Genomic DNA, 23,096 nt, shown 5'->3' on the forward strand with positions numbered 1-23,096 from the left:
AAAAAAAAAAAAAAAAATGCATCCCTTACAAATTCCAGAATGTATTTTGAGGTTTCACTCACCACTGTACAGTGATCACAAAATTCTTGCTACGGTTCAATCTCCAAGGAAATAAAAATGCCAGAAGGTGTGTTGCATTTCAGGCCAACAAAATAGACATTATTAACATCTCATTTTATTAATTGAGGTTATTTGAGATTCTGTGTGGAGGCATTTTAGTGGTCTGATCCACACGGTATTGAGTCAATAGCTTTTTGAGAAGGAGGTGTAGTGATTTGTACTACATTTATAATGACTAATAGGTTGTGATTTTAGTTGTTTAATATGGTCACGGTAAAATTTGTACTTTGTGGATGGGCAGTGAAGTAACATGGCCACTTCTTGCGTGCCTAAATGCTTCTATATGTAACGTCTTTCCTTCACTTGAGATACGTATGTTTTATTTAAATATAATACATTCAAAATATTTATTATTATTATTGTTATTATTATTTTAAGACAGAGTCTCGCTCTGTCGCCAAGGCTGGAGTACAGTGGTGCCATCTCGGCTCACCGCAACCTCCGCCTCCTGGGTTCAAGCGATTCTCCTGCCTCAGTCTCCCAAGTAGCTAGGATTACAGGCACCCGCCACCACACCCAGCTAATTTTTGTATTTTTACTAGAGACAGGGTTTTACCACGTTGGCCAGGCTGGTCTCGGACTCCTGACCTCATGATCTGCCCACCTCAGCCTCCCAAAGTGCTGGGATTACAGGCACGAGCCACTGCTCCCAGTCAACTCCTTCTCAAAAGAAAAAAAAAAATAGTGCTGCTTTCTCTTTCAAGTGTCCTGATTTGGGTGATAGTAAATGCCACCCTACTTATAAGGGAACTACCTCAGAATGCTAATTGGGATGTTTTTGTAGCACTCTACTATTGGCAATAGGTGATGCTCACAACAGCCCGTGAGGTGGATGACATCCGCTTCACAGATGACAAAGGAGCCTCGTGCTCAGACCGTGGGCTGCCAGAGCAGGTCCATGGCTGCACCTCCACATGGGCCATATTTCCCCCTTGTCACTCTTTCCACCAAGCCCCCTTGGAACTTCAGTTATTAAACTCTCTTGGGTGGAATTCAAGTTAGAATCACAACAGATGCCTCATATGAATTGTGCCAGTGAAAAATGACATTCTATTTAGAGGCAGGGCAGCCTGGCTTAGAGTAAGTTTAAAATATGTGTTATGCTGTAGCAAATGTACCATGATCCTGTAAGATGTTCATAACAGGGGAACTGGATGTGGGGTATACTCTCTGTACTAACTTCGCAAGTTTTCTGTAAATCTAAAACTGTTCCAAAATAACAAGTTCCTTTAAAATTAACTCCAGGAGACCAGGTGCAGTGGCTAATGCCTGTAATCCCACACTTTGGAAGGCTGAGGCAGGTGGATTGCTTGAGCCCAGGAGTTTGAGGCCAGCCTGGGCAATGTGGTGAAATCCCGTCTCTACAAAAAATACAAAAATTAGCCAGGCGTGGTGGCGCACTCCTGTAGTCCCAGCAACTTGGGGGACTAAGGTGGGAGAATCATCTGAGCCCAGGAGTTTGAGGCTGCAGTGAGCTGTGGTTGTACCACTGTACTCCAACCTGGGCAACAGAGCGAGACCCTGTCTCAAAAAACAAAAATGAAATAAAGTCTGGGAAAGAAGTGGGTTTTACCACTCTTATTTTCTGAAGAGAAACTAAATTTAATGTGTAAAGTGAGGACAAGTTCACAAAGTTAGTGTTTGAGTTGCCTAAAATATGTTTGCTAAAACTATTCAATGCTTTCACATAAAACATGATCAGAAGTTCTATGCCAAAACATATGTGTGTGTATATATATATGCACTATATATACTATATGCAAAAATGCAAAATCTAAATTGCCAACCTTTTTGAAATTGCTCTGAAAGGAAAGCATTTGAAGATAAATTGCTTACCCAAAGAACATACTTTCCAAGAAAGCAAGTAATACTTAAGGTGTTCATAATCCTCATCAAATTAATTCTTGCTACTGAAAGCTTACAAGGAGCTGTTTTTATGTCGGGTGTGACAGGTTTGACTTGGCAGAAGGTGTCACTTTACTAACAACATTTTAAATAAGTGACAGAAGACAAGAAACTACATGTTAAATACCAGAACAAAGAGTGTCTAAGTGGATGCTAAGAGTTGAAATATGGCTGGATACCTGCCCAAGAGAGCTGAAAAGTAGATGAAAGTTGGTTACCTATAAACTAGTGCACCCTAATGAATTAAAAGGTGTTGATGAGTTAACTTGTTATGCCTTCCAGATAAGACATGCAAATGGGGCTTCTTCCTCCTTCACTACTTCCAAGGAATTTAACAAGGAGACCAATGCAAATGATAAGGACTGTAGGGCTCAAGCTGGGAACAGATTGGGGAAAGGAGGACCATCATGCCCATATAGATGCCCCAGAAGTCTGCGTGATGCTGCCTTATCATTTGTCCAAAGCTGCCTTGCGGCAGTTTGCAGGCTCTTACAAGCTCCAGGACCAAGGAGCTATGTTCGTGCTGGAAGCTTGTTTAAGATGAGCTGTTCTTTGTGGGATGGGTGCAGCCAGGGCCAGGTGTCCAGGGATGGTGTTTTAACAAAGGGTGTGAGGTGTCTGATCTCACAGTGCACTTGAACTCCACTTGCCTTTTTTTCATCTTCTCATTCTGTTTCATGCACAGAACCAGCCCCATCCTGAAACTGACTCTAAATTATTCCCGCTCCAGGTGGAGTGCCTTTCTCAGAGTTCAACAGAGCCTTCTTGTCGCCCAAGGGACAACTCCACTGAATGCCCAAGCCTAACAAGTAAAAACCAAACTCTGTGCTCCCCCATCCTGGGCCATTACTGGTTTCTCTACTGCTGTTGGTTGTGCCACCATCAACTTGTCCATCATGACCCTGGCCAGTTCCTCCCACAACCCTCCACAGCACCCAGGGACCTCACCTCCATTCCATCCAACACAGACCTCCTCACCACAAACCTTGGTTTTGCAACAGCAGCCCTGAGACCTTTACACCCTCTTCCCTTCATCCTGTCTCCCACCAAGGCCCCAGAGCCATTCCTTAAAGCAGGGCTCCAAAAACTATGACCCACAGGCCAATTCTGGTACCCAGCCTGTTTTGCACAGCCAGTGAACTGACAATGATCTTTTCATATAGCCAGAAAAAAAAAAAAAAAAAAAAAACCCATTCTGAGTATGTGACTTCCATGTTCAAGATGTCTCATGTTCAGAAAGGCCCCTGGAAAAGGAGGAAGGGTATGAGCTGGGCACAAAGGGAGACCCTCTCAGCTGAGCGCCTCCCATCCAGACATTTTCCTGGACTTCCTATCCAATGACTTCCCTTAGTTTCTTATCAGCCACCCCTGCCTGCCCAGGAAGCTGGCAGATGTGGCCTTTTAACTGGGCACAGCTCTTTTCTATATCATATCAGGGCTCTGTTCCCAAGGAAGGTAGAGAATGGACACCAGGTGGACCCTCAGCAGTCTGTGCCACAGAGGGAGTGTTTGCAGTTTCCAGACTAAAAGTCCCCATGTGCTTGATGGGATCTGTAACTACAACGTGATGCTTGACTTTTCCTCATATAACCAGAGCCACTTTGTCCATCTGGTGCAATGGTCAGCTACCTGCTAGGGGCCCTCCAGGATTCCCAGTCGATTCCATATCTGCATCACCACCATCGGCACTAAATAAAATACTCAAGTTCCTGCTGGTGAGCGTGAGCAGTGCTACATTGGGCCCTTCAACCAAGGTGACAAGGACTGAAAATAATCACTGCCACTTATTGGGGGTTTCTCATCTGCCAGGCATGGTACAAAGTGCTTTAAATAAGCATTCAACAGTTTCATGCTGACAGAAGCCCTGTGAGCCAGTGGAGCTACTCCCATGCCCATTATACAAGGGAGAAAACTGAGGCAGAGGGAGGTTAGGTAATTTGGTCAGCATCACACAACCGATAGGTGGTGGAGCCAGGATTTGGGCCCCATCTGCCTCTCTAGACGCTCTGATCTATCCAGAGTTGAGTCTAAGCCATGAATAGGGCAATTAGACAGCAGAGGAAACCCATTCAGCCACCATGTGCATGAAGAGTGAGGAATTTCTGTCATACAGAGGGGAGTGAATTCACTGAGCTGAGAGCTGAGGAACCACTGATCTGATGGCTGAGACACCACTGGGAAGACTGGAGAGGCTTTTCTGGGCATGCATTGCCAGGCACAGGAGAAGCTGAGGGAAGATGACTAAGAGGTACTGGCAAAGAACTCAGAAATTCTGATGGAAGCTTTACATGCTACCATCACATCCATCCATCTATCCACCCATCCATCCACCCATATCTTCCTCCATCCACCCAATCATACATACATCCAGTCATCTATACACCACCCACCCATCCATCCATCCATCCATCCATGCCAGTTCCAGTCCAATCACCCAATCATCCGATCCTTCATTCCAGATGTATACGTACATCCAATCGTTGATCTGTACATCATGCCATTCTTCCCTACGTATTCATCACCCATCCTCCAGTCCCTTCTTCATCCTTCCTATATCCATCCAAGTCATATCATACTAATCCAGTCAACATCTGTACTATCCACTGGCGTCGCATCGATGCCAGTTTATGCCATCCATCGCCTTCTTCCACCATCAATCAGTCCGATCCGTTGCAGTACATAAATCCAACCGGATTACATCGTGTACATCATTTCATCTATCCATCGATTCAGTCCAAATTATCCATCCATTCCTTCCTGGTATCCATCCCATTATCCATTTGATCATCATATGGTCTCTGATACCATCATCCATTTATCCATCCATCCCATTCATACATCCATCCACCCATATCCTCTCTGCCAGAATCATCTACACATCACCCATCCATCCATCCACCCATCCATCCATCCATCCATCCACCCATCCATCCATCCACCCAATCATCCAATCATATATCCAATTACACATCCATCCAATTATACATTCATACATGCATCTAGTCGTTCAGTTATACATACACACATCCATATAATTATACATCCAATCATACCTCTATCCAATTATACATTCATACATCCAACTAATAAATTATTAATTCATATATCCATCCTTATAATTATACATCCATCTAATCATTCAGTAATTCACCCATCCATCCAGTCATCTATCCAATAATACATTCATCCAATCATCCATCCATCCATCCACCCATTCATCCATCCACCCATTCATCCATCCATCCATCCACCCACCCATCATGGTTTGAGCCATGATTTACTACAATGGTCCCCTGTGGACAGCCCAGGTGGGACTGAATTGAAGGGAAGCCCAGGGCTGCCCCCATAAACATTTGGCTCCTTTACATCAATGAGAACTAGATCCACATGTATAAATCCTCATGATTTGAAGGTGCTTTTACCAACATTCACTCATGGGATTCTCCCAGCAACTCTAGGAGGAGGCAGGTAGAGTTGAGGTCATCTCACCCATTTTACAAATGAGGAAACAGAGGCCCTGAGAGGCAGGTCCAAGTCCACCTGACCAGAAAGAAGTGGAACTGGGACTTGAACCCAGCCATCTTGCCCCTTGGTCCCGTGCTTTCTAGCCTATAACTCCCGCTTCCTGGTAGGGCACCTCCAGGAGGACCCTATCGGCTGGCCCTGGGCCTGCCCTGGAGTCTTTTGCTCTGTGTGGCCATCCTTCCTCCCTCAGGAGAGTGTGTACTCCCAGAACACAGGCTGTATCTTCTGAGCGTTTTGTGCCTTCCCAGTACCTAGCACTCAGCTCTGTATACATCAGGCTCTCAAGAAGTCTCAACCTTCCAGAGGGTAAGGTCTTGACCTGCTCAGCCCCGGATACTGCAGGATGCATTGATAAGCCCATAAAATAACCAGGGCAGATTGACTCCCAGTGGCCAAAGTACCACAGGGAAGGGACAATTCAGTCCTTCTAGGAGGAGGAGGTAGTTTTCTCATTTCTATTAAGCCAACAAAAGCTGCCTTACTAAGGACATTATTGGTGGAGGGTGTGGTTGTCAACCACTGTGATCATTTGGGCCTCTCTTGCCCAAGCTTCCCATTCTGAAAGGACAGCTTTCTTGTAGGTACCCATGGCTGCCATTTCAAATGTAACTCACAGCTTGTCCATCAGTCCTTGGAGATCTTTCTATGGACGCTTGATGGCATCCAAACACCACCCAATGTCCACTTAGAAGTAAGCACTGCGTCTGCCCTGAGCTGACTCCTTTTCCAAGGAAGGGGTTGGATCTCTGAGTGTTTTCCTAGGTGTCTACTTGTTAATTAATAGCAATGAACAAAGCAGAAGGTTCATGCGTAGCTGGGCTTTCTGGTATTTGCTGCCCGTTGACCAACCTTTGCCTCAGGTGGCACCACTAGCTGGTTAAGAAGCACTTTCTCCTGTCACCCAGGAGCAAACGCACATCACCTGTGTCCTCGTCTGATGGCCCTGGTGTGGGGCACAGTCGTGTTGGCAGGGAGGGAGGTGGGGTTGGTCCCCTTTGTGGGTTTGTCACAAGGCAGTGTTCCAACTGTTTCCATGGGGAGCAATTTTCAGCTCCACAAGACACTGCTCCCCAGTTCCTCCTGAGATCAAAAGGGGGCGCTGGGGAGAGGCCACCATTCTGAGGCCTCACCATGTGTGTTCCAGAATCTCCCCTGCAGACCCCCGCTGAGGACGGATCTGAGGAACTGGGCTCTGAAACCTCTGATGCTAAGAGCACTCCAACAGCGGAAGGTGGGCCCCCCTTTAGACGCCCCCTCCATGCCTCCAGCCTGCGCTTAGCCGTGCTTTGAGCCTCCCTCCTGGCTGCGTCTGCTGCTCCCCCTGGCTGAGAAATGTGCTCACTCATTCGGTGCTTTGCAGGACAGTGTGGCGGGAGCTGAGCCCTGCTTCGATGCCTTGCTTGCTGGTGCTGAGCGTGGGCACCTTCATCCCATGTGTGCTCTGGAGGCAGCCACCCTTGGAGAGTCCCGCGCACAGCTCCACAAAGCCCCGCTCCATACAACTGTCCTCCCATACACCTTTCAAAAGCCCCCTCTTCTCTCTTTCTTCAGGGGCCAGCAGGTCCTCAGAGCAGCCCTGAGGGAAGGGGCAGGTCAGTGCACATTTGATCGTGGTTTAGTATCCTTCATTTTGGGGGCTCTGGGTGTGGCCTGGGCCTCTGGACTTTGGCCACAGTGTTTGTTCTGGCCCTTCTCACCTGTCCTTTCCAGACACTCAGCATCTAGGTTATTAGGACTCACATACTTCCTGACGTGCTCCTCAGTCCTGATTTTGACCATCTTCTCTTGCTTCCCATCTGTGTCAGTCAAGACTGCATTTGGCTGTAAGAAACATAAACCCCAACTAACTGTGGCATTTACATGAAGAGGTTTACTTTTCTCACATAATCAGATGCCTGAACTTGGCCAGCACCTCAAGGGTCACTGATGCTCTCCCGTCTTTATTTTCTGTCATCTTTAGTGGTTGGATTGTTGCCTTATGGTTACAAAGTGGTTGCTGCACTTCCAGGCATCATATCTGCCTTTGAAGCAGGAACGAGTTGCAAAGCAAAGTGGCCAAAAGGGCCCTGAAACTTAATATGTCCCCTTGGGAAAGCAGGAGTTTTCTTGCAAGTGGCAGTCTTCCACTTATGTCTCATCAGCCAGAGCTGGGTCTTACGGCCACCCCTTGCTGCAGGCAAGGCTGGGACATTGAGCATTTTGCCTTCCAGCCTCTTTAGCAGAATAAATCAAGGGAGAAGAACGTTAATAATGGCTTTCAAGTGACTAGTTGGCAGTATCTGCCCATCTATCTCTCCATCCTCCCCTTGGAGGTTCAAGGACAGCTTTCTTGTAGGTTTCTCAGCACTTCTTCAGGCTCTGCCCATTCATTTGGATCTTGTGTCTTGGGGTGAAAAACTGGCCCAAGTGTCTCTGCAAGCATCTACCTTTGGATGAATTTGGAAAGTGGCTGTCAAGTGCCCGCCCCTTGCTTGGTACAATGCTGCATCTTTAGAGGATGCAGCAGGTGTGGGCCTTGCTGCTGAGGTTCTTAGCCTCATGAGAATATCCAGGTCAGATTCTCCTGGCTCCTTCTTAGAGCCAGTGATGCAAGACACTTCCTGCCCATCTTGTTGGGATGGTTTTGCAAGTTGCCTGCCATCCTGAGAAAGTCTACAAAACGATGCCAGACCTCATGCCAGCTTCCCAAGCCTTGGCTCTCAGTGCTCCCTCAACAGAGTCTGGAAGAATCTCCCAAACAAGTCTCAATGCCCTCTGGACCCTGTGCAGGCGTGAGACTCAAGAGCACTGGCTCCCACCCCTGGTGGAGGGAGCCCTGCTGGGGCTGGGATCTTGCCTGGTTGCTCTGCCTGCACCCAAGACAACCATAATTAAAATGTCCTTCATTGAACTTGGAAAGCGTTCAAAGCTGACAACTCCTTACGTGTACCTAGAGTGGCCTGGGAGTGTGCCAGGGCATTGCTTGAGAGAAACACTGATTTGGAAGCATTTACCTTGATGAGAGACTGACAGCAGCTCCTGGTAGCCGAGCTTTCCCTCCTGCCTCTGCTGTGAAGGTGGACCCATGCGACAGTCAAATGCCTGACTTTGGACAGGACCGGACCTATTTATTGCCATGCAAGAGACTGCATTTTTGAATTATGGGTCATGGGCTTGGAGACGGGTTAGACCTGGGAGAAGTCTTGGAAGTCACCTAGAGAAGACACTGCCATTTTGCAGATGAGGAAACTGTCCAGTCAAAATGGACCAAGGATTTGCCCAAAGTCTCACAGCAAAACCATAGGCCCTGCCCTAAGCCCCCCAGTCCCTGTGCTGTCTCAGTCGTAATTCTCGCCTTGAGGATCAAATAGTTATGAGCAATCATCTGGTTTTCAGTATTCTTTTAAAATGCCTGGGGCCATGCCCAGCAGTCCCTTTCACTGGGGTTTAGACAGGGCTGCCGGGCTTTCCTGGTGGATGAGCTGGGCAGTTCATGAGCCAGTACCACTTAGCAGCATGTCAGTGTGCTTCCTGGGGAGCTGGCAGCAGGGGCTTCAGGCCCTGCTTCAGGGCTGCTTTCCTGCATATGGCTGATCCCCTCCTCACTCCTCCTCCCTGCATTGCTCCTGCACAAGAAGCAAAGGTGAGGGGCTGGGCGTGGCTCATCCTGGCTCCTCTAAGGTGGTTCTCGGTGGTTTCCAGATGTGACAGCGCCCTTAGTGGATGAGAGAGCTCCCGGCGAGCAGGATGCCGCCCAGCTCCACATGGAGATCCCAGAAGGAACCACAGGTGAGGGTGAGCCGCAGAGACCCCCAGGCAGTCAAGGCCCTGCCCGGTGCCCCAGCTGACCTGCGACAGAAGTGAGGGCACTTTGTGTGTTTATCCTCCTGTGGGGCAGGAACATGGGTGGATTCTGGCTCCTGGGAATCTTGGGTTGTGAGTAGCTTGATGTCTTGGTGCCTGGTTACCTCCCTGGCTGCCTGCCAGCCTCTCAGAGTATTTAGGGCCTTCGGGACTTCTTCTAGACGCTCCTCATCTTGCCTCAGTCAGCACATCAGTCCCAGGGAGTTCTCTGCAGGATTTTCTGGGGCAGGTGGTGGCAGACCCGTGCCTTCTTGACACCTGAGGTCAGTCCGCCCTCCTGCTCAGACTGTCCGGCACAGGGTCACCTCCCAAGGGGTGGACCCAAAGATCACCTGAGCGCACAGAGGGTGCAGATGACTGGACCACATCTTTTGGTGATCTTAATGAGGTGGTCCCAGAGGAGCTGAGACATGTGATCTAGCATCCAGTTCTGGGACTCTGTCTCCTTTTCAAACATATTCGTGTAGAACAGGCATGACGAGAATGCCTTGTCAACACGGGTGATGGGGAATTGATTGGACAGGGCGCTGGGCTCAAGGCTGCAGTCACCCAAGAGTGGCTCAGCCCACCAGGCCCTAGGAAACGCCCGCACAGGCTGGAGCTCCTGGCATCATTTCCTTCATGTCTTCTTCACTGCACTTACATAAAGATGCCAGCTGTTGGTTTGATGATTTGGAGGGTGCCCAGTTGCCCAACAAGAAATGCAGAAGAGGCCTAGACAGGACTTCATCAGCAATGGAGAGCAGGGAAGATGTGCCCAGAAAAGAGTTTCCTTTCCTTCCTAAAGATGGTGCTCCCTGCAGCTACTGGGGAAGCCTGCAGCGTTCTCTAGGGCTCTGTGTGTTGAGACCAGCCCCACCCCGGCCCCTTCTGAGTGCATTTCTGCTTTGTGACTTGATCCGTGAGGTCCCCTGAGATGGGCAGAGGGGATGGCCTTGAAGCTGGGGCAGAGCCTCATCCTTGAACGTGAAGGACGTTTGAAGACCGTGGCACAATCACGGGATAAGATCATGGGGGAACTTCAGTTTCTCTCCTTCTCTCCCTTCAGTCATTTCACTGGGGGAAATCCCTCCCCTGCCCAGAATGAAAACTCTAGCCAACTCTTGACTTTCCCATCACTCCAAAGTGATTTAAAGTACGTTAGTCTCCACAGTGGCAAAACACAGTGTGCAAATGCTAAATAATTAGAACAGCCAGTCCCATGTGACAGTCAAAGCTTCTAACTCCATTCAAAGTTGCCGCCATTCCCCTCGGGGGCTGGCGGGGAAGGGAGGGGTAGGAGAAACAGGAAGGTTCTTACTGAGTTGGTCCTGGTGTGAGCCATGTCACACTCCCTGCAGAGGTTTCAAGGAGATTCTTTTTCTCTCGCTCTCCATGGGGACCTTATTTGAATTCTTCTAGACTCTTCCCCCAGCCTGCCATCTCCAGCTATCCTCCCCTGAAGAGCCCTTCCTCTGCACTGGATTCTGGTGGCCATGTCATCTCCTCAGCCCTGTGGGATTCTGAAGATCTGGCTGCAGCCTCACCTCTGAGGTCCTGCTGGTTGCCACCTCTTAGACATGATCTGAGGCTCCCATGCACTGTCTGACCTGTGCCCACATGGGGCCCACGGGAAACACGCTGGCAAGCAAACTGTGGGTGTGCGGACAGTTCTCAGGACTGTAGCATCTGTCCTTTGCTCTGCCCCCAAAGCAAGGCCAGCCCATCTTCCATCTGAGAATGGGCAGATTCTCAGTGTTCCTTGGTGGGGCCCTGATCACAGTCTACCAGGTCCCTAACCAGAGGGGACACGCACCACATGTCCTCAACGTATTGAGTTGAAACGTTGTACTGGGACTGTGATGGGGGTGGCCATGTAGCCACTCCCACCACCCCCAAGCCACTCTCTCCAAGGAAATCCTCCTAAAGATCCCTTTACACCCTCCATGTGGTGGGGTGGTTCTAGAGTTGGGTGCATGTGTCTTCAGCTACTGACAATGCAGACCTTAGTTGGCACCTCACTCTGGCCTATCCTGTTTGCTGTTCTTGGCGCTCCAGTGAAACTCCCCATGGGCCATCCAGTCAGGGTGCAGAGTGGCCACCCCCTTGCAGGATCCTGCCTTGCTGGAGAGCACAGGGCCCTCCTGGCTCTTGTAAAACGTGCCCCAGGGTACAGAGAGGCCATTGGTGATGTGAGGCCCAACTTCCACTGTGCCCTCCCTCCCTCCTTGGTGTTTCCAAGCAGCTCCCTTGCTGGGGTCCAGCGGTGGCAAAGACAGTGCAGCCTCCAATTTCTGACTCACGCCAGGCCCGGCTATCGTAGCCCTGCGCTGGTGTGTGACAGCAAGGTGACTCACCCAGTGCCGTGGCAGTGACAGTGTCCGGGGAAGCCTCCACATGCTCTCTGTCTCAAGGACTCTGGCATTTAGCGGGATTTGCTGTTGCTCTGAGCCTTTCTATCATTGCCATCACCTTGTCAGAAACTCAGGCCCAATCTGCATTCAGAGCTGTGCCCAGGCAGTTGAGCCAACACTCACTCAGTGATGTTGTCGCATGACAAGCCACTGTCACCACTGGGCCTCGTGGGCAGCGCAGTGTCGGCTAGATGGACCCGGAGGGTGTCTGTGTCATGCTAGTGCTAGCGATGGGAGCCCCCTGAGCCTATTGCCTGCCCTCCCATCCCCTTAGCAGCTGCCTGGGGACAGCCAATGGCCTGGGTGTTTCTGAGGCTACCACATGGCTGCCAGGAACCTCGAGAACCTTTCTCTCCCTTGCCTACAGTCTTCACACAGGCCTGTGCTGGCCAGTGGTGGGGATCCAGCATTCCTGTCTTAGGTGCAGAGAGTGACTGACTCATTGCAGGCCTGGGAGATAAGACTGGTGGCCCGGCCAGCAACATGTATGCATTTCTCAGAGGCAGTGACCTCTATCACTGCCCTCAGGAAATGCTGGTGATTCTGGTGGCCTGAGGTCAATGCATGTCAGCGTGGCCAACTTGCCTTATAAACTCTTCTTCTGGACAATTGCATGCATTGTCCTGTAACAGTGTCCTGTTGTTTATGATGCAGAAATGGGTATTTTTAAAGCACATTGATTTTGGTACTGTTGATGTGGTCAGGAACTTTCTCAGTCTTTCTTGTTTGGGGTGAGCTGTGGCTTCCTAAACAGGAACCCAAGATACCCCCAAAAGCTGCTCAGTAGCACTGCCAGCCTCCCTCTTACCAAGTAGCACCCATTCAGGGCATTCTGTCAAAGGCATTTGCCCAGAAGTTGGGAGGAAGGAAACGTAACATTTTGGGGCACCTACCATATGCCAGGCACCAGGCTAAACATGTTCACACAAATTCTCTTACTAACCCTAACCATCCTTCTACAAGACAAACTAGTATCTTCATCTTGGGGTTCTAGATGAGGAAATGGAGGCCCAGAGAGGTTGAATGAATGCTGGTGCCTGGATACGAACTCCGTCTGCCTGACTCCACAACCCAGGCAAAATCTTTCCTTGAACTTTCCGGCAGCCACTGCTTAGACACAGCCTCCACGACCATGGCCCAGCAGCAAACTGCTTCTCTGACGTCACTCAGCCTGTGTGTCCTTGTGGAGTGAGGCATTCAGGACCCTGGGCCCAAAGTGAAGAAAGTCTTTCCTACTAGGTCATAGCCACACTTGCATGTGGGTGCTGTGCATTTTATTTAGTGAACTTTTACCACCAGCATCCTCAGCAATGACATTTGCAGAGAAGCCAGAGCTGAGGCACCTTAGTATTCTTGGGACGTGACTTTCCTGAATGTTTTAGGGAAAATATCAGAAGACACAGAGAGCTTGGTTTCTAGCAAACAATAACTGTTTTTACTTTTACCCCCCTTCATTTGCTGACACATACACCAGCTGAAGAAGCAGGCATTGGAGACACCCCCAGCCTGGAAGACGAAGCTGCTGGTCACGTGACCCAAGGTCAGTGAACTGGAATTGCCTGCCATGACTTTGGGGTTGGGAGGAGGGACATGGGGTGGGCTCTGCCCTGAAAAGATCATTTGGACCCGAGCCCTAATTCACAAATCCAGGAGATTTTAGGGAGTTGGTTCTTATCAAAGGTTGGCTACTCAGATATAGAAAGAGCCCTGGTGGTTTTTTTCTAATACCATTTCTGAGCAATTCCTAAGGCGTTTAGAGTTCTGAAAGACGCTAGTCTGGCCTGGGAGCTGAGAATGAATGTCTAACAGGAACTCTAGGCTGGGCACGGTGACTCACACCACTAATCCCAGCACTTTGGGAGACCCAGGTGGGCAGATCACCTGAGGTCAAGCGTTTGAGACCAGCCTGGCCAACATGGTGAAATCCTGTCTCACTACAAATAAAAAAATTAGCCAGGCGTCCATGCTGGCTAACACGGTGAAACCCCGTCTCTACTAAAAATACAAAAAATTAGCCAGGTGTGGTTGCAGGCACCTGTAGTCCCAGCTACTCCGGAGGCTGAGGCAGGAGAATGGCCTGAACCCGGGAGGCGGAGCTTGCAGTGAGCCGAGATCACGCCACTGCACTCCAGCCTGGGCCACAGAGCGAGACTCCATCTAAAAAAAAAAAATTAGCTGGGCATGGTGGTGGGTGCCTGTAATCCCAGCTACTCAGGAGGCTGAGGCAGGACAATCGCTCAAACCCAAGAGGCGGACATTGCAGGGAGCCGAGATCACGCCATTGCACTCCAGCCTGGGCAACAAGAGTGAAACTCTGTCTCAAAAAGAAAAAAGAAACTCAAATATGTGTGACGGGCGATTCTCGCTGCAGGCTGCCCTCTGGCCGATCCAGGAGCAAGGCCTTAACCATGTCACCCCCAAGCGATTGCTTTTAAACTTTCTTCTCTGCAGCCTTCAACCCTTATGATTTTCTTCTCAGGTACCAAACTGCTGTGTTCAAGAAAGACAGCTTTGTGTAACCATTTATCATAAATATCTTAAGAACTTTAAAAATCCTAGAGATTCCTAACTTTAGGAAATGGGAGACCTGTGACACTGATATAATGTGGGCTGGGCTTGTTTTCTGTCATTTGCTAGATAAATGAACTTGAGAACCTACTGTAAAATGTGGAAGCTTCTAGATTGCAAAAGGGCTGGGAAGATGCTGTTCTTTTCTCCCGAGTGATGGGCTCTGTCCAGTGCTCAGAGCTGCCTCTGAGGCCATCTGATCCTAGGAGACTCTGCCTCGCTGAGGGTATTTTGAGGCCTAACTACACATTCCTGCCCCCAGAGAGGTCACAGCCTATAGCAGGCTGACGTTTCTCATCTCACATGGCACAGAAAGGCGCATGTTCATTCTTAGGCTAACAAAGAGCTTCAAAAACTAGAAGCCTGGCTCATGTTTCTTTTAGGTCATGTTTTTCAACTTAGGTAAAACTAGAGGCTTTGATAACGTATGACCTCTAGAAATCATTGCTTTTCATAAATAGAAGTGGATCTGAGTTTTTTCTACCGATTTTTAGCGCAGGCTATGTCTACATGCCCACGGAACATATTCCATGCAACAGGAAAAGCCCAGGCCACCATCTTTGCTGGGAACTTGACTTTTGCGCTCACTGAATTTTAAGCTTTGTGACAGCAGCCTGGAATCATGGAGGGATAAAGTACCTATTAGTAAGATGGAAAAAGGTGTTTCAGGATGGAGCTACAGTCTTTTGAGAGTAAGCCATGGGAAGGCCTGTATACAATGGGTGGACTTTTCTTCTGTCAGTGTCTAGAGACCAGGCCTCCTGAAGAGGGCATGGGGGCTTAACTTACCTGGACTACTGTGTTTACAGTACTCATTTATCTCGAACTCCTCCTAACCCCTGAGAATTGCTACATTTAATATTTGCTGAGTACTTCCTAGCATCCTAGGGAATCAATAAAACATTCTCCCAACCAGGCTGGGTGCGGTGGCTCATGTCTGTAATCCCAGCACTTTGGGAGGCCAAGGCAGGCAGATCTCTTGAGGCCAGAAGTGTGAGACTAGCCTGGCTGACATGGTGAAATCCCGTCTCTACTAAAAATACAAAAGTTAGCCAGGCATGGTGGTACACACCTGTAATCTCAGCTACATGGGAGGAGTAGGAGGCAGGAGAGTTGCTACTGAGGCAGGAGAATTGCTTGAACCCGGGAGGTGGAGGTTGCTATGAGCCGAGATCATACCACTGCACTCCAGCCTGGGCGACAGAGTGAGCAAGAGTCTGTCTCAAAAAAAAAAAAAAAAAAAGAACATTCTCCCAACCTGGCTTCTTCCTCCAGGGGTATAATTAATCATGTCAGTTTCCTCATTGATACACACACACCCCCACACCCATACACACTATACAATCCTGTATCCATTACTTTTCAAGGTCCGTTTACTATTTATGTTTGGGGTCCTTGTCTCTTTTTTAATAGTGTTTCTTAAAGTCTTATATTATATCAGAGTACTGTAATATCACAGTCAGGAGCACTCTAGTAAGCTCTAGAAGGAAAGTGCCTTCCGGAAGGCAGTGGCGACCTGGCCTGTTGGGGCGGCATAGGGGCAGCCCCTGCCTCTGGTCAGTTCTGGCGCTCAGGCTCAGGGTTGCCTGTGGGCTGCTCTTCCCAGAGACTGACCAAGGGCTCCCATAAGGCACCTGCAGACCCTGTAAGAAGCAGAAGTCAGTGTTTCCTGACAGCAGTTGATCCATTCAGGATCCACTGATTTAACCACCTGCTGTGTGGCATGCATTGTGGTCGATGCCAGGAATAGGAATTGGAGGGGCCCATGAGTGTGGCCAGTATCAGACTGGAGGTGCTGCTGGAGGTGCTGCTGCGGTGTGACCAGGCCTCTTGGGGATGAGCCCGTGGCAACCACCCTGCCTCCGATGGGGTCGGGACCACATGTTACCTGTGTGTGTCCATGACCACACCTTCCTCCCCCACCTCATCCAAATTTCTTTCTTTTCCAAGCCCCCGAATCCTTCAGGGCTGCAGGTTTTGTTTAAAGCAGAGCTGGTGAGTTGCATGGGTCGTTGTGTTGTGACTAGATGGGGTGTTCAAAGAGTTGGGAGTTGAAAAACATAAAGGGTGCTTATTAGGAGAACCAAGGAGTGTAATTGTCCTGTTCTTAATATGCAGCCAGATTAATGAATGTCACATGAATGAACCAGAAAAAAATGAAGTGTGCCCTTGATCAGCTGGGTTGGTGTGCAGCAAGCTGTGTGACCAAGGGACAGCAGTGCTCCTGAGGGCCGTCACTGTCTGCTGTGCAGAGCCCAGCCCTTCCTCCCACGGGGGCCTACCTCACCTGTGCAAGGGGCTTGTCTGTGGTCAGCGACCTGGATAGATCTGAATGGGGCTTATTTTTCGAGGAGTCTTATGGCAGGTCTATCAGTAAAGACTCTATTCTTGATGATCACACATTTTGGATTTTCCAAATCTGTCAGAGGATGGGCTTGAGGCAGAGTTTGTAGGCACTAGTTTCACTGGTTTCATTTACCAAAAAGGGGAGCAGAAGTCAAGTATAGTGGCTCATGCCTGTAATCCCAGAGGCAGGAGAACTGCTTGAGCCCAGGAATTCGAGACCAGCCTAAGCAACATAAGGAGACCTGTCTCTACAAAAATAAAAAATAATGTATTAGTCAGACGTGGTGGCGTGCCTCTGTGGTCCCAGCTACTCGGGAGAGTGAGATGGGAGGATCGTTTGAGCCCTGGAGTTAAAGTTGAAATGAGCTGTGATTGCACCACTGCACTCTAGCCTGGGTGACAGAGCGAGACCCTGTCTCAAAAAAAAAAAAAAGAAAAGAAAAGAAAAAAGAAAGAAAAAACTCACTCCTGTAATCCCAGCACTTTGGGGGCTGGGGTGGGCAGATCACAAGGTCAGGAGATTGAGACCATCCTGGCCAACACGGTGAAACCCCATCTCTACTAAAAATACAAAAATTAGCCGGGTGCGGTGGCACGTGCCTGTAATCCCAGCTACTCAGGAGGCTGAGGCAGGAGAATCACTTGAACCAGGGAGCCGGAGGTTGCAGTGAGCCAAGAATGTTCCACTGCACTCCAGCCTGGGCAACAGAGTGAAACTCTGTCTCAAAAAAAAGGGAGGCGGGGGAACAGTGAGAGGTAGGGAGAGGAAAGGGGATTCTCGCTACACCCAAGCCAGGTACCATTTAGAGGCTAGACTCTTTGGGAAGCTCAAATTCCCTAGAAAGCAGGAGAAGCTTCTGTAGCCCTCCCGCTTTCCCAGTAGATTAAGCCCATAAGCCCAAGGCGGCTCCAGATGTGTGACATGCTCTGTGCCCAACCAGAGCCCATCACAGGCAGAGGAATAACACCCACACCAGAAGGGCCCTCAGAGGTCACCACGTCCAAGAACCTTCTTTACAGATGAGGAAACTGAGGCCCAGAGAGGGGAGGACCCAGGGAGCTGGTGGCAGCTAGACCAGGAGAGTTGTCATTCCAAGCAAGAAAAGGCAACGAGATGAGCCCAGAGCTGTGCTCCCATCTCTTTGTTAGGGGGCCTAGGATGCCCTCTCAATGTCATATTGTCCAGGATGATGCTCCCTCTCTTAAGCGATTAATGCGCCCTTGCTAACCTTTTGCTATCACTGCCTCTTCAAACCAGAGGAGTTGAGAGTTCCGAGCCAGCAGAGGAAGGCACCTGAAAGACCCCTGGCCAATGAGATTAGCGCTCACATCCAGCCTGGACCCTGCAGAGAGGCCTCTGGGGTCTCTGGGCTGTGCCTGGGTGAGAAAGAGCCAGAAGCTCCCATCCCACTGACCGCGAGCCTTCCTCAGCACCATCCCATTTGCCCAGCGCCTCCTCCAACAGGAGGCCCTCGAGAGCCCTCCCAGGAGTGGGGACCAAAAGGCAGGGACTGGGCCGAGGAGGGTCCGACCTTTCCGAAGTCCGCCACCCCTGCGTATCTCCACACAGAGCCTGAAAGTGGTAAGGTGGTCCAGGAAGTCTTCCTCGGAGAGCCAGGGCCCCCAGGTCTGAGCCACCAGCTCGTGTCCGGCATGCCTGGGGCTCCCCTCCTGCCTGAGGGCCCCAGAGAGGCCACACGCCAGCCTTCAGGGACAGGACCTGAGGACACAGAAGGTGGCCACCACGCCCCTGAGCTGCTCAAGCACCAGCTTCTGGGAGACCCGCACCAGGAGGGGCCGCCACTGAAGGGAGCCGGGTCCAAAGAGAGGCTGGGGAGCAAGGAGGAGGTGGATGAAGACCGCGACGTCGATGAGTCCTCCCGGCAAGACTCCCCTCCATCCGCGGTCTCCCCAGTCCAAGATGGGCGGCCTCCCCAGACAACCGCCAGAGAAGCCACCAGCGTCACAGGCTTCTCAGCGGAGGGTGCCATCCCCCTCCCTGTGGATTTCCTCTCCAAAGTTTCCACAGAGATCCCAGCCTCTGAGCCTGAGGGGCCCGGTGCAGGGCGGGCTGAAGGGCAGGACTTGCCCCCTGAGTTCACGTTCCACGTGGAAATCACACCCAACGTGCAGAAGGAGCAGGCGCACTCGGAGGAGGATTCGGGAAGGGCTGCATTTCCAGGGGCTCCTGGAGAGGAGCCAGAGGCCCGGGGCCCCTCTTTGGGAGAGGACACAAAAGAGGCTGACCTTCCAGAGCCCTCTGAAAAGCAGCCTGCTGCTGCTCCACGGGGAAAACCCGTCAGCCGGGTCCCTCAACTCAAAGGTCTGTGTCTTGAGCTTCCTCGCTCCTTCCCTGGGGACCTCCCAGGCCTCCCAGGCTGCGGTTACTGCCACTGAGCTTCAGGCCCTCCCGACTCCTGCTGCTTCCGACATTCCTAGGACGCCACTAAACCCACACCTGGGTGCAGCTGCTCCGCTCCCTCGGTCTCCTCCCGTGCTCAGGCTGTGGCCACACGCGCCCCTCACGCTTGCCTGCCACTCTGCATGTCACCAGCACCCCCGCCCCGTGCTCCGCACCTTGTTTGACTCTCTGGCCACTTGATGCGTCCACAATGGCCCATCAGCCCACAGGAGGTTGGTGGGTGCCCTCCACCGGCAGGGTGGCAGCTTCCCTCATGGTGTCTAGAACTCTCCAACCCTCCATGTAGGCACAAGCAGCCCCACTTTGCAGATGAGGAAACGGAGCCTCAGAGAAGTACAGTAACTTGCCGAAGGTCACTGAGTAGGAAGTGACAGAGCCAGGTTTGGGATCCAGGTAGGTTGGCTCTGAAAGACATACCTGTCCTGCATCCCACAGCGCCTCCCAGGAGGTGCTAGAGTGTGGACTCCTAACACGGAGATGGGCAGGGTACACACAGCAGGCGACACACACAGCATTCAGAGGTGGCCCAGAGCCCACACTGTGCCTTTGGCTCAGCACCCTGCCCCCACCCGCTCTGCTTTGTGGCAGGAAGATGAGGAGCAGACACAATATCTCCCTGGTCCACATGCCGCCACCTCCCTCAGCAGAGGATGAGGAGATCCACATGCTGGCATTGCAGGGGGCTGAGCAGGGCCCATCTTGAGCCCTCAGTAGCATGACCACAGCAGCCCTTCAGGGTGGGATTGGTGTGGGGAGAGTCCCAAGTATCAGGGAGAGGAGAGTTGGTGTTCCACGGGACACCTCATAGCCACAAGGCAAGCTTGTCCATAAATTTGGGGCCCTTGGAATTTCACAGTTATTTGCCAAGCCCAGAAATGGATGTTACTGAAGCTCACAGTTGCAAGCATCTGTTAAATTTTTATTAGATTTTACTTTTAGAGAAAACTTTGAAATGCTATAGATAAAGAAGCCTGTGTTGAAAAGTTAAGACAGAGGCTGGGCACGGTGGCTCACGCCTGTAATCTCAGCACTTTGGGAGGCCGAGGCAGGTGGATCACTTGAGGTTAGAAGTTCGAGACCAGTCTGGCCAACATGGTGAGACTCTGTCTCTACTAAAAATACAAAAAATTAGCTAGGCATGGTGACGGGCACCTGTAGTCCCAGCTACTGGGGAGGCTAAAGCAGAAGTGCTTGAACCCAGGAGGCAGAAGTTACAGTGAGCCAAGATCACAACACTGTACCCCAAGCCTGGGCGACAGAGCGAGACTGTGTCTCAAAAAATAAAATGAAGTAAAATAAAATAAAATAAAGTTAAGAGAGAAAAAATATATCCTATATCCTATAACAGTAGGGGACAAATAACTGACCTGACAGGTTACTACAATATTTCTTGAAATGGTGTTTTCTTGACTACTGGCCTACTGGAGGTGTGTCTGGGTTAAAAAAGTTCCATGGCCCAGTGACTGCTGGAAAAAAAAAAAAAAAAAACCAGACTAAACTAAGTTAAACAGGCTTTTCTGCTGCTGGACTTGTCAGAACCTTTAATGTACTAACGGTCATTGTGACCCTCTGAGAAGGTCACAAGTGGGTTTCCCAAACTTACTCGATTCTCCCTGCTAACATTTCCTGGAGGAGGACTTGTTCAGTGCTTCTGCAGTTTGGGAAATGTTGATTTAGCAGGTGATTTTGTTGTGCCATGGATGGTGCTGGTTGATGTGAACAAAGGAAAGAACACGTGAGTCAGATCCGCCTGCGGCTCTTATTAAAGTGCAGGTTACCAGGTGCCACTTTTGGCTTATAAACCCAGTTGTGGGGTAAGCCTGGGAGTCTTTTAGCAGGTGAGTCTGCCATATAGTGTAGTTGGAAAACCTCTGGGCATACTCATTGCTGGTCCCTCTAGAAATCCAGGTGACAATAGCCAACGAGAAGCTCCAAGAGACCCGATTGTCCGTGGGGTAGAGGGAATATGATATTGAAACCAAAGAAGAAAATCTATCATCAGTTTTCAGCAGTGACTGTCAAGAGAAGGAGAAGGGTGAGTTAGCACTGATGCTGGCAGACAGGTCAGTGGGTTGGTTTCACCAGGGAGTGTGATGAAGGCTGATGTTATCTGTGGGAATGTATGATGGTAACTGGTTTGTAGCTAACTGGGGGAAGCGGTGAGGATTCGTGCCCTTCGAAGACCAGCAAGTGGCAAGAAACACACCAGGCCTGGCTCAGGGCTGGGCCGGGCTTGGCTCATCTGAGAGCAGCTGGGGCTGGTGGCCAAAGCCCCCATTAGTGAGGGGTAAGCTTTGGGGGTACAACCAGCAACTAGGGGACAAAGACAACCCTGCCAGGCTCTCCTATTCTGGAGGCAAGTGACCAGGAATGGAGATGGGTGGTCAGCATAAGATGGCCAGGAAGGTGGGAATCAGGGCTGCTGGCAATCTAGCTGCATGGGCAAGGGAGCTGGGTGACTCCAGGCAGTTTCCAAGGGCCAGAGGGTGAGCAGGCACCTCGCAGGGAACCAGGGCCAAGCCTGGCTGCAGCGTGGAGACAACTCACCCACCCCCGTCCTTGGATCTTGCAGGAGGCTGGGTCCTCACTGAGCTACCAATATCCATGGCCCTGAGGCTTTTAAAACACCTATCTGTGGAGTGGGGCCGGTCCCAGTGGGGTGAGGCTGACCCTGGCAGAAACAGGGCAGGAGCCTGTGGGTTAGGGAGACTGCACCTTCCTTAGATAGCCTCCGTGTCATCATGTCCCTGTGACAGTTTCTGCTGCGTCCCTTCTGCATGGTCCCACCCTCAGCCAGCCTGCTGCCCCCTCTTGCCAGGTTGCTCTAATCAATGACCCCAGTGTGCTGTGTTGATACTAACAATGTGAGACCTAGCACATTCAAGGGAAAAGAGAGCCAACTGGTTTCCACCAGACCCAACTAAACAAAACATGGACCTATCCCAGAGAAATCCAACTTCACCACAGCTGGCTCTTTCTGTGAACAGTGAAAATGGAGTGTGACAAGCATTCTTATTTTATATTTTATCAGCTCGCATGGTCAGTAAAAGCAAAGACGGGACTGGAAGCGATGACAAAAAAGCCAAGGTAAGCTGACGATGCCACGGAACTCTGCAGCTGGTCCAGTTTACAGAGAAGCTGTGCTTTATGTCTGATTCATTCTCATATATAATGTGGGGAGCATTTGTCACTAAAGTACGGCTGTCATTTAAAGTGCTTTGTATTTGGGGCAGGCTTTTAAAAGTCCAGCATTTATTAGTTTTGATACTTACCCCAGGGAAGAGAAGTTGGCAGGTTCATGAAGTCATGCTCCTAATTCCAGCTTTCTTAGTGTAGTTTCAGTGAGACCCTGACAGTAAATGAAGGTGTGTTTGAAAACCAACCCCAGGACAGTAAATGAAATTGTGTTTGAAAACCAACCCCAGGACAGTAAATGAAGCCATCTGCTCACTGCATAAACTGCACCCCAATCTTTGCCCATCCTTCTCAGTATTTCACTTCACCCTTCGTTTACTCCCTCAATGACTTGGTGTCTGGGAAAATGCTCCTGTAATTGCACAGTGGCGTTTTTCCTGGAAAATCGCACCGTGGCTGTAGATAAGACCTATTTTTCTTAAAGGTATCTAAAATTTCCAGCATAAATTCTGTCTGAAACACCTGAATTTTAATCAGTACTGGAGCCCAGAGGGCATCTCCAGTTACCACATAGCTCTGAGCGTTCGGTGGTGTGTTGGTGTGTTGGGGGCTGCTCCCGGAAGTGCCTGCAGAGTCAGGGCTCCCCAGCCTCACCTAGTGAGGCAGCGGAAGGGCCTGCAGGAATTTGGAGAGCTGCCCTTTGGGTCCCTGAAGTGATAGTAACAGCTGCTTGTCAATCATGGTGCACATTTAGTGCCGGGGGCAGGGGTCAGGGAATACCAGCCTCATGCATGCATGCATTCATTCATTCATTCATGCAGCACACATGGGTACGACAT

General features: G+C 50.3%; 1 protein-coding gene across 21 annotated transcripts in view; it reads left to right on the forward strand.

Moving 5' to 3' along the window:
• The window catches only part of MAPT (microtubule associated protein tau), a 140,537-nt gene that overhangs the window by 73,956 nt on the left and 43,485 nt on the right, over positions 1–23,096 (forward strand). For 8 of the 21 annotated variants that reach the window (XM_017871619.1, XM_017871623.1, XM_017871621.1 and 5 more), the window contains exons 3-7: positions 6,695–6,781; positions 9,232–9,318; positions 13,261–13,326; positions 17,959–19,023; positions 22,154–22,209. In XM_017871619.1, coding sequence (XP_017727108.1) covers positions 6,695–6,781; positions 9,232–9,318; positions 13,261–13,326; positions 17,959–19,023; positions 22,154–22,209 — 1,361 coding nt within the window. The remainder of the gene's footprint in view (positions 1–6,694; positions 6,782–9,231; positions 9,319–13,260; positions 13,327–17,958; positions 19,024–22,153; positions 22,210–23,096) is intronic. The other 13 variants (XM_017871635.1, XM_017871638.1, XM_017871634.1 and 10 more) reach the window with 8 other exon arrangements.

Source organism: Rhinopithecus bieti, unplaced genomic scaffold (genome assembly GCF_001698545.2).
Source record: "Rhinopithecus bieti isolate Rb0 unplaced genomic scaffold, ASM169854v2 scaffold_6904, whole genome shotgun sequence".
NCBI lineage: Eukaryota > Metazoa > Chordata > Mammalia > Primates > Cercopithecidae > Rhinopithecus > Rhinopithecus bieti.